Raw genomic sequence first — 13,445 nt, forward strand, 5'->3', positions numbered from 1 at the left:
GCAGCCGTTGCGTTCCTGGTCACGTGGTATGGAACCGCTTACCTCTTATCGAGACCTTGATCATGTGACAGTGGCCAATGCAGAGGCCTCCTTGGCCACGTGACAAGGACTTTGGCGCTTCCCTTTGCTGTATTGGTAGGTCTGCGTCATGTGATGTGGTCGCCGCTCTTTTTTTTCAATGGCGGTTTTAAGCGGCATTACCACGTGATGCAGGTAGAGGGGCGGAGTCTCCTCTGCTGCGCGTCTATGCGCCTGCGCGGCTGCCATCTTACGCCCGTTGCTCATGTGTACGTTGGCGGAAACGGGTCCGAGAGTCTGGCACGTGAGTGTCTTCTTAGCCCCCCGATTTTGGTTGGGGAGGTTTGATCTCCATCTGAGGTTATCTGGCGGAGCTTCCTCCTCTCTCCCTGCATCTCTCGCTAGAAGCCAAGAAGACCCGAGGTGCGGGTGTCAGTAACGGCCGGACAGATCTCCTTGTTGCTGTCCCGAGACCTGCGCCGGTGAGCGCTCCAGTTCTGACGTCCTGCAAACCCCTCCGCGTAGCGTCCGGCCGCCCTGCCGGGCCCGACTCCCAAAGGGCAGAGCCGCGCTGCTCGGGATATTCTAGTCTCCCTTTCACAGGTGGAGAAACTGAGGCCCCAGCTGGAGGATTCACATCCTGCTTGTGGTAGAGCCGGGTCTGCGAGTCACACGCTCGACCAACCACAGCTCAAGGTTGTTAAGTAAAGACACCGGGGACCGAGCGCCTTCTCTTTTCAAGCCCATTGTTGTTGCATCCTCCCGGCGTTTCGTGAGATCCCCGATGTACATACAGTCTGTGCCTAAAGCCCCGCTCCCCTCCAGTGTCGGAATCAAGCTGGCGCTAGACAGGCGTTGTTACTAGGCATGTTGTCGTGTGCGAGGCTGTTGTTCTGAAACTGCCGAGACTCGAAACAAGGAATTATTGAAAAGGTTTCCTTCCTGAAAGTGAGAAGTCAGTCGTTCAAGACTTAACGGCATAGTAACGGATTTTCCTAGCAAAACTGTAGGGATGTAAGCTCCGTTGTTAAGGATGCAAGATCCAGTGTCTGCTCTAGGTTTGAGTCCCACGGTGTGACCAAAAACAGCCCACTTCTCTTGAGCCTCTGTTTCCTTATCTACAAAATGGTGACGATTTTTCTTTAAAGCATTTGGCACAATTCTGTGTGCGGAATAAATGCCTCAAAATGATAACTATTATTAAAAAGGTAAGATGTAAAAATGTGGTTACAGAAATGAGTGAATACTATACCTACTGCTTTTCTTTTCTATTTACATTTTATTTAGGGTTTTGAACGGCTAATCTATTCATCTGATACAAAATGTCAAATAATTCAAGAGAGTGAGAGGACTAAGTCAATGGGCTTCCCCTCCTTAGCAGCCAGTGTTAAGTTTTGTGTGTATCTCTGCAACGGTGTTTTATTCATAGAGATGCCTAGCTTTATTTTTTATTTATTTATTTTTGCTGTTTTTCACACAAATGGTAGACATTCTGTGTCTTGCTTTTTTTTTTTTTTCTTTTATTTGGAGATCTTTCCTAAATAGAACTTGAGACTGAAGAAAGTTTTGGCAAATTTAACGACCCGTGTATTCAAGTAAAATTGGTTGAAGTAAATTTAGATTGTTTAAGGTTATCATGACAAGCAAGGTGATAACTGGCTTTGACAAGTTAGAGACCCGCAATTACAGACACTTCAAGGAACAGGCTCAGCGGGGTGTGATTTGACTAAGCTAACAGCGCTACCAAGTGGCAGAGCAAGGAAGGTTTCTAGTTTTCTGACTCCCCGAGTCCATAGGTGGTCCTTAGGAGGGACCAAACATTAGATTTCTGAAGAACTTGCTTTTGAGGCTCTCAAGGCAGCCCGGTCAAGGCAGCTCCAAACACAGAAAGGGGTAGATAGGATCATGGTTATAAGCAAAGTCTTTAGATCAAACTGCAGTCTTCACTAGAGGAGCCCAGGACAGATTTGAAGTGTTTTTCAATCTCAGGGGTTTGCTAAGAATGCATGGAATGAGTGCGGGGGAAGCTGGTTTGGTTCTGATTGTTACCTATTGGACTGGTGTCTCGTCCAACCTGTATTTTGTAGTAAGAGCTGCTGGGCAGCAGTTAAAGTGTCAAGGAAACCACATTCCCTTAAAAAGTATGTTCTGTGGGTGCCTGGATGATGCAGTCAGTTAGGTGTCCAACTTTTGGTTTCGGCTCAGGTCATGATCTCATGGGTCCTGAGATCAAGCCCCGAGTCAGGCTCCACACTCCATGGGGAGTCTGCTTGAAAATTCCCTCCCTCTGTGCGTCCCCCAACTCACACATGCATGTGTGTGTGTGCGCTCTCTCTCTCTCTCTCTCTCACTCAAATAAGTTAAAAAAAAAAAAGTGTGTTCTGTTGGAGCCATCCCAGCCCCACCAGGAGTCGCAGGATAAGAGGTTTTCAGCCCAATCTTCTGACAAGCTATGTGCATCCTGCTTCTTGTCTGTGTTCTCTCCTTGGTCACCATGCGAGATTGAAGCCCCAGGGTGCCACCTGCCCTCTCTTGTCCGTTCATTTCCACCCTGACTGAGCCTTCCACTACTGCCCTTGCGTTTCCACCACTACATGGTTAACAAGCTCTGTATGCACAACCATTCTCTGACTTCCCTGCCCTGACATGCCCTGTCATCTGGCTATGCAACCCCTCTTGCCATTGCAGCCTCTCCCTCAACAGTTGAAGAGTAAGGTCTGTCCCCTCCTTTTGCATTCCCTCTGTCTAGCCAGGTTCTGTCTTCATCAGGGACTTCAGTGTTATGAACATGCTCTCCATTGCTTGCCTTCCTCCTCTTCAGAGATTTTTCGCACTTCAGCCCCCACCCCCAGTCACACTGAGGAGCTTTTCCTTCTGAATCCTTTTTGACCCATGCCTGTTGCCTTCCTCCCCTTTCAGTGGAGAGGACATGGGTGGACCACGCTGCTTTGGGGAACTTCCCCTCTTGCTCAATCTGGAGTTTAGTTGATGGAGTTCCTGCTGTCATACTCTAAAACTAGGCCCATGGCTTGGCCACAGTGATTGGTTTATGAGTAAAGGACCCAAATCCGGCCAGTCAGAGCCAGTGAGCCCCAGGCCAGGGACTCTGGGGCAAGAGAAGCCCTTGTTCTAATCTTGAAGCCAGGGAAATATGGGGGGGGGGGGAGGGAGTAGATCTTGGTGAAAGAACTTGACAGAATGAAACCAACCAAGAAGAAAGCTCAGCTAAAAGATGGGAGCAAGAAAACAACATGGTGTTTTCTCCCCAGATTAAGCACAATTAACATCCAGCTATTCCGCTTCTGAGTATATGCCCACCAGAAATGAAAGCAGGGACTCAAGATATTTGCACACCCTTGTTCATAGCAGCACGATTCACAGTAGCCACAAGATAGGAATAACCCAAGTGTCTGTCAGTGGAGGAATGCATAAATTATGAGGTATGCAGACAAGGGAATTATTCAGCCTTAAAAGAGAAGGAAATTCTGACATAGGCTACAACATGGATGAGCCCAGAGGATGTTACGTTGAGTGAAAGTAGCCAGACACAAGAGGCTACGTACCGTATGACTCCACTCATAACGAGGTCTCTGGAAGAGTTAGATTCATAGAGGCAGGAAGTAGAATGGTGGGTGCCTGTGGGAGGGCGAGTTTGTTTAATGGGGACAGAGTTTTCATTTGGGAAGAACAAAATGTTCTGGATGTGGAGGGCGGTTATGGTTGCACAAAAGCATGAATGTACTTAATGTCACTGAGCTGTACGCTTAAAAATGGTTTGGGCGGTAATTTTTATGTGTATTTTACAGCAATATATAAATTTTTTAAAGATTTTATTTATGGGGCGCCTGGGTGGCTCAGACGGTTAAGTGTCTGCCTTCGGCTTGGGTCTTGATCTCGGGGTCCTGGGATTCCTTGCTTAGCGGGGAGTCTGCTTCTCCCTGTCCCTCTGCTCCCCACCCCCGTTCATGCTAGTGCCGTCTCTCAAATTTTTAAAAAACTTTTTTAAAGATTTTGTTTATCAGAGAGAGCGCACAAGGAGGGGGAGCAGCAGGCAGAGGGAGAAGCAGGCTCCCTGCAGAGCCAGGAGCCTGATGCGGGACTCGATCCCAGGACCCGGGGATCATGACCCAAGCCGAAGGCAGATGCCCAACCGACTAAGCCATTCAAGCGTCCCTCTCAAAATAAATTTAATTTTATACATAAATGTATTTCTTTTGTGAGAGAGAGCATGCACATGCATGTGTGAGCAGGGGGTGTGGGCAGAGAGGGAAAGAGAGAGAATCCCAAGCAGACTTCCCACGCAAAGCGCAGAGCCCAGTGTGGGGCTCGATCTCATGACCCCAAGATCATGATCTGAGCCAAAACCAAGAGTCGGACACTCAACCAACTGAGCCACCCAGGCACCCCAGCAATGTTTTACATTAAAAGAACAAGATGGAGTGAAAGTGGAGCCATGTCAGGGCCACATCAATTTGAGCTCCAGGACGTTGAGGCATGGGGAGAAATAATTGGCATGCCACACAGCGATGCCAACGTGTGGGCCAAGTATACGTAGGACCCCAACCACCTGGAGGTCATCATCTTCACCTGCCAGGGCCCTCTTGGCCATCCTGAAGTTCCTGCTGTTCTAGTTTTTGCTCTTGTTCTTGCTCTCATCCCACAGAGCAGCTGGCTACCTGTAGCTTTGGCCTGCTGGGTCTCCATTCCCCCTTTGTTCTGAGAACCAGGGTTTCCCTTGGGGAACCACTTCTCCCCCACTGTGTTCCCACCACCAGCCTCTGCCTTGGATCTGGCTGATCAGAACCCCACTTCTTTCCTGGTCCAATGACCGGTGCAGAGACGGGTTTCACCAGAACTGGCCGAAGAATAGGCCGCTCTGGGACTTGCCTCCGGTCATCTGAGAAAGAGGTCTTTCTGCCCGGGCAGCTGGACTGTGAGGGTGTGAGCCTGGGATATACAGTTTGGTGTGTCCTTTCACACCTTCCTCTGTTCATTCAAGCATCCTGTCACCTCAGGGCCTTTGTACTGGCCATACCCTCTACCTGAAATACTCTCTTCCCTCAGGTATTCAGAGCTCCCTCCCTCCCTTCTCTGAACTCTCTGCTCCAGCTGCCCTAACCACCATTTCTCAAACAGCACTGTCAGATTATCCTGCTTTATTTTTCTTTGAAGTGTGTATCATCACTTGTTACTTATTTAGTTATTATCTGTCTCCCTTGCCAGAGAGTAAACTCTGAGACCAGAGGACGTGGTTCTCGTTTACCCTGGCTTGGAGCACTCGATACCACGAGTAAATGCATGAGTGGGTCACCCACCACACCTGGCCCCAGCTGTGCCCAAGTCAGTCCAACCTCATGGACAGGAGACAAAGAGGAACTCCCCATTTCCCTTAAGCCACTTTTTTGTTTTCCAGTGAAGGTATAATACAATCATTTAAGTGTACATCTTAGTAAATGTTTACGTATACATCTGTGTAAGCACCACCCGAATCAAGATAAGGAACATTGGCACTGCCCCTAGGAATCTCCCTGCTGTCCCTAGCCAATCCCTGGCCCTATTACATCACCAGGATTAGCTTTACCTGTGCTAGAATTTTAGAGAATTGGAAGACCTCTTTGTGTCTGTTAGTTGCCCAAGCCACTTTGTTTTCCGCCAGCTGGTAACTGGCCCCCACACCTGTGCCTGCGGGCCTCCCTTCCAATAGGGCAGTGGGCTCCCGCCCCTTGGCCTGGCCACACCACTTAAAGTATTCTGGATTGGTACCTCTCAGAGTTGCAAACCACCGAAATGAACGCTGGCCAACCCAAGCAGAAAAGAGCTTGTTTGCATATAGCGCCGTTCGGCCCGGAGCTGCTGCTGGGGATGCAGTGAACAAACCATCCCATGGCCCTGCCGTCATGGAGCTGAGCTAGCTGGGGAGGCAGGTGATAGACAATAAGCAAAGCAGTGGCAAGTGCAATGGATGAAAAAAGCACGCGGTGATGCGGGGCTGGGGCAGGTGCAGTTTTGAGCCGGGCAGTGCACAGAAAAGTCCTTACCAGGAGCCAGGGACTGAGGCCAAGCAGATTGCTGGGAGAGGAGCATTCCAGGTGAGAACAGCCAGTACAAATTCCCAGAGGTTGACCGTGCTTGTGGCAGGAGCAGCAAAGAGGCCTGAGGGGCTGGAAAGGGGGCCAGGGTGGGAGGCGGGAGGGAGGACCATCCAAGAAAGGGTGGATAGGTCCTGCAGGGCCCCAGAGACCCGCGTGGAAACTTAGGCTTTGAAAGCTACGGGCGGGTTTTGGACAGTGGAAAGCTGGCATCCCTCCTGCATCTCCCCTTGCACATATCCTCAAGCCCCTGCCCCTCTTTGTCAACCCCAAACAAACTAAATTCACCTTCTGGCTGCACCTCCCCCCTTGGTGAATTTGGGGGAGGAAAAAAACCCCACAGTCCTGACATTGTTCATTCATGCAGTGTTGTCCCAATTTTTCACACCTTGCTGGCTTCCAACATCTCCACATGCTCTGCCCTCCGCGGACATCCTTCTTTCTTAATGCACTAGAAAATAGTCGCTCCATTCATTCGCTCCCACAGTAAAGCCAGGAGCACTTGTGCCCACACTTCCTGCTTCCACTCAGCTCCAGACGCCACCACTCTCTGGCTCTCCCCCGAGTCTGCTTTTTTTCCTTCTCTCCGCAACTCAGACCTCGCCTCTCTGGACGCTTAACTCCCCAGGTGATCTCAGCCAGCCCCACTACCTCAAAGACCATCAAAACACTGACACTCCCGATTAAATGCCTCCAGCCTAGAATTCTCCTGTGAAGTCCCGACACATCCAACCATCTATGTGACCGCTTCCCTTGGAGAGTGTGTATAAAGCAAGTCCAAAATACACCGACCTGCCCGGATCCCTTACGCTCTGCTGTGTGGTCTCTCTGCCCGGGCTTTGCGGGCTTTGCCACAACTGCCTGCCCACCAGCTCTTCCTCAGAGACTGACCCTGGGCTCAGGACCACATTGCCAACACCCTCATGAGGATCAGACTGGATCACACCGGACACTCTGCCTCCACACCCAGGAGAATCAGATGTGCCTGTGATCGTCAGCTCCTGGGCCACCTTTAGTCCGTGACCTACCCTTCAGACCAGCTCTAAGATGTCACTTACCCTCCCGAGCTCCCTGCGGACTCAGGCAACAGGTGCTCTCCGTAGGACTCTGCCTGAGCTTGCCCCCCTCAGCCCGGTTTCCTCCTGCTGCTTTGAGTCCTCTCTCTTGCACGTGCAAACAATCCGGTGAGCTCCACCTTCAGAATACATGCAAAGTCTGAATGCTTTTCATCATCTTCACCGAGACCACCTGCGTCCAGTCTGCCAGCGCTATGTGCCCAGATTCGCACAGTCTCCTTTTTTGTAATTTAAATTTTTTTAAAGATTCCATTTATTCATTAGCGCATACGTGAGCGCGCATAAGCAGGGGGGAGGGGCAGAGGGAGAGGGAGAAGCAAACTCCCCACTAAGCAGGGAGGCAACATGGGGCTTGATCCCAGGACCCCGAGACCATGACCTGAGTCGAAGGCAAATGCCTAACTGAGCCACCCAGGTGCCCCACAACCTTTTAAAAAATTTTTTTTCTTTTTTTAAAGTAGGCTCCTCACCCGACGTGGGGCTCGGACTCATGACCCTGAAACCAAGCGTCCCAGGCTCTACTGACTCAGCCAGCCAGGCGCCCCTGCAGTAACCTCCTCGTTGGTCTTCCTGCTTCTACTTTTGTGTGGTACCGTCTCTGCACACAGCAGCCAGAGAGTTTTGGGTGCGCATGAAAGACTGGGAACTTAAATGCTGGCGTATACTAATATACTAGTACCAGGGGTTCACACTGCACTGCGCCCAGGCCGGACCCTGTGCTAAGCCCTCTACGGTCGTTCAGCTGTTCTGTGCCTGTATACGGAGTGCCTGCTCTGTACCACGCACTCTGCCCTGCTCTGGGATAAGGTGGTAAAAAGAGAGGCCAGATCTGTATCCCCTTTGAGCTGACATGCTGGGTGGGGAGGCTAAGAATTATGAAGTGAAAATAGAAATAAATACTTGCAGATTGTGACACATGCCCTGAAAAAAAAAAATAAAGAGGGTGGTGTGTGGTCACAAGAGAGGCCAACCTTTGATGAGTGCAGAAGGCTTCCTGGAGGAGGTCATCCCTGAGCTGAAAGCCAAAGGGTGAGGAGCCAGCCACACACAAGAGCCAGGTGGGGAGCATTTCAGGCACAAGTCCTGCCACCAGGGTGGCTGGCCGCGTCCATAAGGGGGAGCCGATGAGGCAGATGGGGCAGGGCCTCATGGGCTGCAGTGAAGACTTTGGCTGTTAACGCTGAATAAGGTGGGAGCCATGAATGGTTCTTGGGCAGAGAAGGGGTGTGAACTCACTAGAGTGTTCTCAAGCACCCTTTTGCACCTGTGTGGGAAACCATGAAGGGGAGGTGATCGCAGGAGCCAGGGACCTAGGCAAGGGACAGCGTTGGTTCAGGTGAATGATAATGGGGGCTGGCACAGATATGGGGGGAGGTGAGTAGGTTTGGGAGGTATTTTGGAGGTGGGCTAACAGGAACTGAGGATAAGGAAAAGAACAAACTCAGACAATCCAGAGAATCGAGGTGACACTTTCTGGGGTCAGTACAGGATAGGGCTTGGGGTCAAGGACACCAGGGTTCAAATGCCTTCTAAGCCACTTTGCCACTGGGCAACCTTTAGAAATGTAACCCAGCCTCCCGGCCTCAATTAATTATCGAGGAGAGTAATAAAAGTCATATATATGGTATGCAGATAGGAAGTACTCAAGAAACGGTGGCTATTTAAGAAAAAATTCCGACGGTGGGGGTACAGAGAAAGGGAGTGGCCCAGCTATCTGACAGTGACAGATAGGGGGCAGCAGCGAGCCCCCAGGCAGCAGGGCAGGGCTCAGATCTTGGCAGCTTTGCAGGTTCAAAGAGGCTGGACCAGACTGCAGGTGCCTCAGGTGCTGGGGCCTGGGGACAAAGCAGGCCTGGGGGCATGTGTCTAGGCCGCGGTACTGAGGAGGTGGGCAGGAGGGGGACAGGCCGTCGCCGCCTCCTGGAGCCTAGGGATCAGAACCTAATAAGGGGCATTTGTTCAGGAGAAACCCGAGCTGCCTGCATGGTGGGATTCAGGCAGAGATGGGGCTGGCAGACAGGGGGCTTCCTGCCCTCCCTCCTTCCTCCGGGAGACTCACCCCAGCTCAGAGACTCAATCCCAGGGCAGTCAAAGCTGGGGTTCCTCCTACCAGCTTCCTACTCCCTCCACAAACACTCCAGGCCCGGGCTCTGTACAATAGGCACTTTATTAGTGGTTGGAATGCAGTTAACACGCAAGAGTGTGCAGACAGAACAGGGGGCCTGAGGGCTGGCGGGCAGGCATGGGAGACTGGGACCCCAGGCTGGGTTTCTCCCTCTCTCGGATGCTGCCGTGGTGCTGGAAACCAGGTCCCCAGAGTTTAACAAATTTGGCAAAAGGATCCTCAAGGTGAGGTGAGGGGGCAGGATGGCCTGGTCCGCCCACAGCATCTGCCCCCACCCCTTCCCTGACATTGTCGCTTGCGTGGATTCAGCTGCTTTGTCTCTTACAAAGAGAGCTGTGTCAGTAACTGGCAGAAGAAGGGGGAAACTGGGCCCAACTCCTCCAGCAGGCCAGCAGGTTTCCATTAAGCAGCTATTAGCGGACTCCTCCCTCCTGCTCTGGTCTGTCCACACCGGTGCTCTCAGCGGCCCTCCCCCGACAGACCCACTCCCTCTCCTTCCATGACACCCCTGCTGTGGCCTCCCATGCCAGCAGCCACCCCCACCTGGTCACACCACTCCCACCCCAGCCACGCTGGGCAGGGAGGGGACGACAGAAGGCACTCCTCAGCTTGGCCCCATCTCAGCCGTGGAGACAGACAGAAAAAAGCTAACAGACCCTTTAATGCATGTCCAGGTTAAAAAAAAATAAGAAAGAAACGCGTGTGGCAGCCTGCGAGGCAGCTGTTCAGGCGTGGAGAAGGGGCTGGGTCCCGGCCAGAGCAGACACGAGTGAACGGGGGGCCTCAGGAGCCGGAGCTCACTTTAGCCATCACTCTCGCAGACACAAACGCTGCCCCATCGCAAGAGGGGAACAGGAAGCACGAGGCGGCCCACAGAGGTCGGGCCCCCCCTGCATGCCAGCCATCAAGATACCTCACCGGACTTCTCTCCATCCGGGCCAGTGAGGGCTGGAGTGGCCTGTGCAGTCTTGGGGCGCCGCCATGAAAACTCCCAACTGCCCCCTGGCATAGGGAGGAGAGGCCCCAAATCCTCCAGGTCCCTGGAATCCAGTGGTAACTGGATGGTTGGGGGGTGGAGGGGAGGCGGCAGTGATAGGACTTCAGGTGAGCCCAGGGGGCCAGGGGTTCTGACCCAGCTGCCAAGCACCCAGTGTGAGACTTTTGGAGAGGTGGGGGGAGAGCGGGGGCCTTTAGGACTCGGCCAGCTTCTTGTTGGTCTTGTTCAAGAGCCTCTTGAGGTTGGGAGACATGAAGTAAGGCCTCTCGGCTGAGCCATCATTCCTCTCCAGGTCCTCCACTGCGGAGAGAGGCCCCAGAGACGGTGGCATGAGGGGAGCCCATGGGCAGGGGCCTCTGGGGACAGGGCAGGAGGACGAGGGCCACAGAGAAGCCTCAGAGGGTTAGGAAGCAAGACACACTGGGACCAGAGAGGGGCAGGCTGTGGTGGGCTCGGAACGGGACACGCACACACTCCCCACACTCCCAGGCAGGGTAGCCCCAGGCCCGCATGCACCCCCGGTCTACAGGGAGGAAACGAGGAGGCCTGCCTGGCCCCCACGCCTCCCTCCCTCTCTACTCCTCGACTTCTGCCCGCTTCCCCTCCTCCGCACTCCCCTTCAACAGGATGTCTCTCAGCTCGGGCGACATGAAGTAGGGTCGCTCCTGAGAGCCGTCATTCCTTTCCAGGTCCTCACCTGGGCTCCCCCCAGGAACCGGCAGGGGGAAAATGGGGTGGTCAGGAAGGGAGGGAAAGAGGGAGGCAGGGAAGAACAGGGAAGCCAGCAGGCATGGAGTAGAGGAAGAGAAAAGAAAAAAACAAAAAACAAAAAGACAGATGGAGAGACCAGAGTTAGTAGCAGCCACAGATCCCCCCCCCCAACAAAGCCAGAGACTCCAAAGCCGAGGGCCCAGGGGCACAGCCTTCTAGCTGCAGCCTGGACCAGGGGACAACAGGATGGAGCAGCTCCAAGCGTAGGGAGGAGGCCGAGACAGCATGCCAGGGCCCTCTGACGCAGAACAGCCAGTCCCCAGGGAAGCTGGGGGCACCTGGCCGCTGAATACATAGCCCCATCAGATGTTATGCCCAGAGGGGAGAAGGCAGTCAGAGCCCGGCAAGGGTTGGGTTGAGGGGTCACTCACAGAAGCAGAGGAACAACGTGTCCACACACATGCCGTAGACACTGAAGAAGCCATGGGCAATCAGGTAGGAGCCGACGATCACCGTCTAGGCAAGGGGACCCAAGCTGTTTCCATCCCAGCTCTTACAGCAACTCCCACTCACCACACCCTCCCAGGCTCGGATCCTGTCATTCCCCTGCTGATAAGCCCTCCTAAAATAACATCCTAAATCCTACCATTCACTCCTTGTTTTCTTCAACCCCAGGGCCTTTGCACATGCTGTTGTCCTGACTTAAGTCTAGTTTGTGTCCTCTTATACTTCTGCTTTCAGTTCAGACATCAAGTCCTGAGATACCACCTCCTCCAAGAAGCTGTTTCTGACATCTAGACCAGTTTTACGCTCTCCTAGCCCTGCATGCCTGTCCTCTGAAACCTTCGTCTGGCTGCCATTTTATGCATGTTTAGGGAATTAAGGCATAATGCCCTCATCCCCACTAGACTGTATCTGTCCCACTTATGGCCACACCCCCAACAATCGGAGACTCACAGGGCCTTGGCAGATATCTGATAAACATTTATGATTGAAGCAAGTGGACCATAGAGAGATTAAATAACTTGCCCAAACTGACTCATCTCAGAGAGAGCAAATAGAGAACTCAGATAAAAATCTAGGTCATTGGGCTCCAAGGCCTGCACTGCTCTCAGAGTGATGACATTACCCCTTCACGGCCCCACCACCTCCGTCCCTGCCCTTATCCCCAGCTCCCCCCCGGCCCCGCCACCCATCTCCTCACTATTCCTGGCATAGGCCCACCTCAGGGCCTCCGTATTTGTTGATCCCTGTGCCTGGAGGTTCCCTGTATCTCCTTCAGATTTTAGATCCGACATCACTTCCACAGTGAAGACACCTGGCCTTCCAGGCCTGCCCAAATCCTCCCCCACAGGTTCTGACGGTTCCCTGTAACGCTCCCCTGTGGCACAGATCAGGGATCAGTTTGTAATCACACATCCATCTGCATCATTATTCGAGATCTATTTGCCTCTGAAAGGTAAGGTCCTCTGGAGGGAAGCCCTTCCTCTACCGCCCCAACCCCCCCGGGGGCCTGCTACACAGTAAATGCTTACTACATGTTTGCTAACTGAATAAATCATCAATCCCCCACCTCTGACCTCCATCCACATCTGTCTAGTAAAAAGAGACCAGGAGACCCCAGTACCTCCTTCTCCCTGGACCCCCACCCCATCCCCAAAGGTCCATACCAGTATAGGGACCCAGTAATAATTGAGGGGTGGTGCTGTGTCCTGCACAATCCTGATCCGGTGGGTGAAGAAAAAGAAAGCCAGGATCCCTAAGGAGAAGGAGGAAACCAAGATGGATGAGGGTTCTGGCTAAAGGAAGTGCCCCCCCCAATAAGACCTCAGAGAACATGGCACCCGTCACGAAGAAGATGTGGGGGCCCAACAGCACTTCACAAGTCACCCCAGTGGCTCCCACAGCCCCACGGGCTGGCCAGCGGCACTCACCCACGCTACCCACGATCAGAAGCTTGCCCAACAGGAAAAGGAAGTCGGTAACTTTGTCTAGGACGGCCACTCTGCAGGGGACAGTGAGGAGCAGGCATGAAGACGGGCTCAGGGACTGGGGGAGGAGGGAGGCAGCCCGAGGGCCGTGCTTTCCCTGACCTGATGATGTTTCTCATGAGCAGGAAGAAGGCATTCCTGGCTGAGGTGCAGAAGTTGGTGCCGTAGATGGCAATCTGGAGGGAGGAAGGGGGGGTCAGGCCCACTGGCTGGGAATGACGGTTCCTCGTACCCAGCAGGAGATGGTGGGCTGGTTCTGGGTCCCAGGCCTCCTCACCATGATGTAGGCATTCCTGTTGAGGAATCTGATGAACTTCTCCAGGCACCAGAAGCAGCATTTGAGACAGGTCATGAGGAACTTGGCAAACTTGTTCTCGGCAGCTAAGAGAGAAAGGAGGGATGCAGAGGTGAGGGGAGACTCCCCGGTAGGGACACCCC

The 13,445-nt window shown here is 53.0% G+C and overlaps 1 protein-coding gene and 1 long non-coding RNA gene across 5 annotated transcripts in view; one reads left to right on the forward strand and one right to left on the reverse strand.

The window, feature by feature from the left end:
- Positions 1 to 26: 26 nt before the first annotated feature.
- Positions 27 to 8,139, forward strand: LOC103678687. The gene is made up of 2 exons (XR_572738.2): positions 27 to 1,226; positions 7,642 to 8,139. It is a non-coding gene; the product is annotated as an uncharacterized LOC103678687 (long non-coding RNA).
- A 1,812-nt stretch (positions 8,140 to 9,951) lies between these two features.
- The window catches only part of SLC44A2 (solute carrier family 44 member 2), a 29,586-nt gene continuing 26,092 nt past the window's right edge, over positions 9,952 to 13,445 (reverse strand). For 3 of the 4 annotated variants that reach the window (XM_040629339.1, XM_040629340.1, XM_040629338.1), the window contains exons 21-22: positions 11,448 to 11,532; positions 10,612 to 11,002 (exon numbers count right to left, since the gene is read on the reverse strand). In XM_040629339.1, the coding sequence (XP_040485273.1) occupies positions 10,881 to 11,002; positions 11,448 to 11,532 (207 nt within the window). In that variant the 3' untranslated portion in view covers positions 10,612 to 10,880. The other variant, XM_040629341.1, reaches the window with a different exon arrangement.

Source organism: Ursus maritimus, unplaced genomic scaffold (assembly GCF_017311325.1).
Source record: "Ursus maritimus isolate PB19 unplaced genomic scaffold, ASM1731132v1 scaffold_14, whole genome shotgun sequence".
Lineage (NCBI taxonomy): Eukaryota > Metazoa > Chordata > Mammalia > Carnivora > Ursidae > Ursus > Ursus maritimus.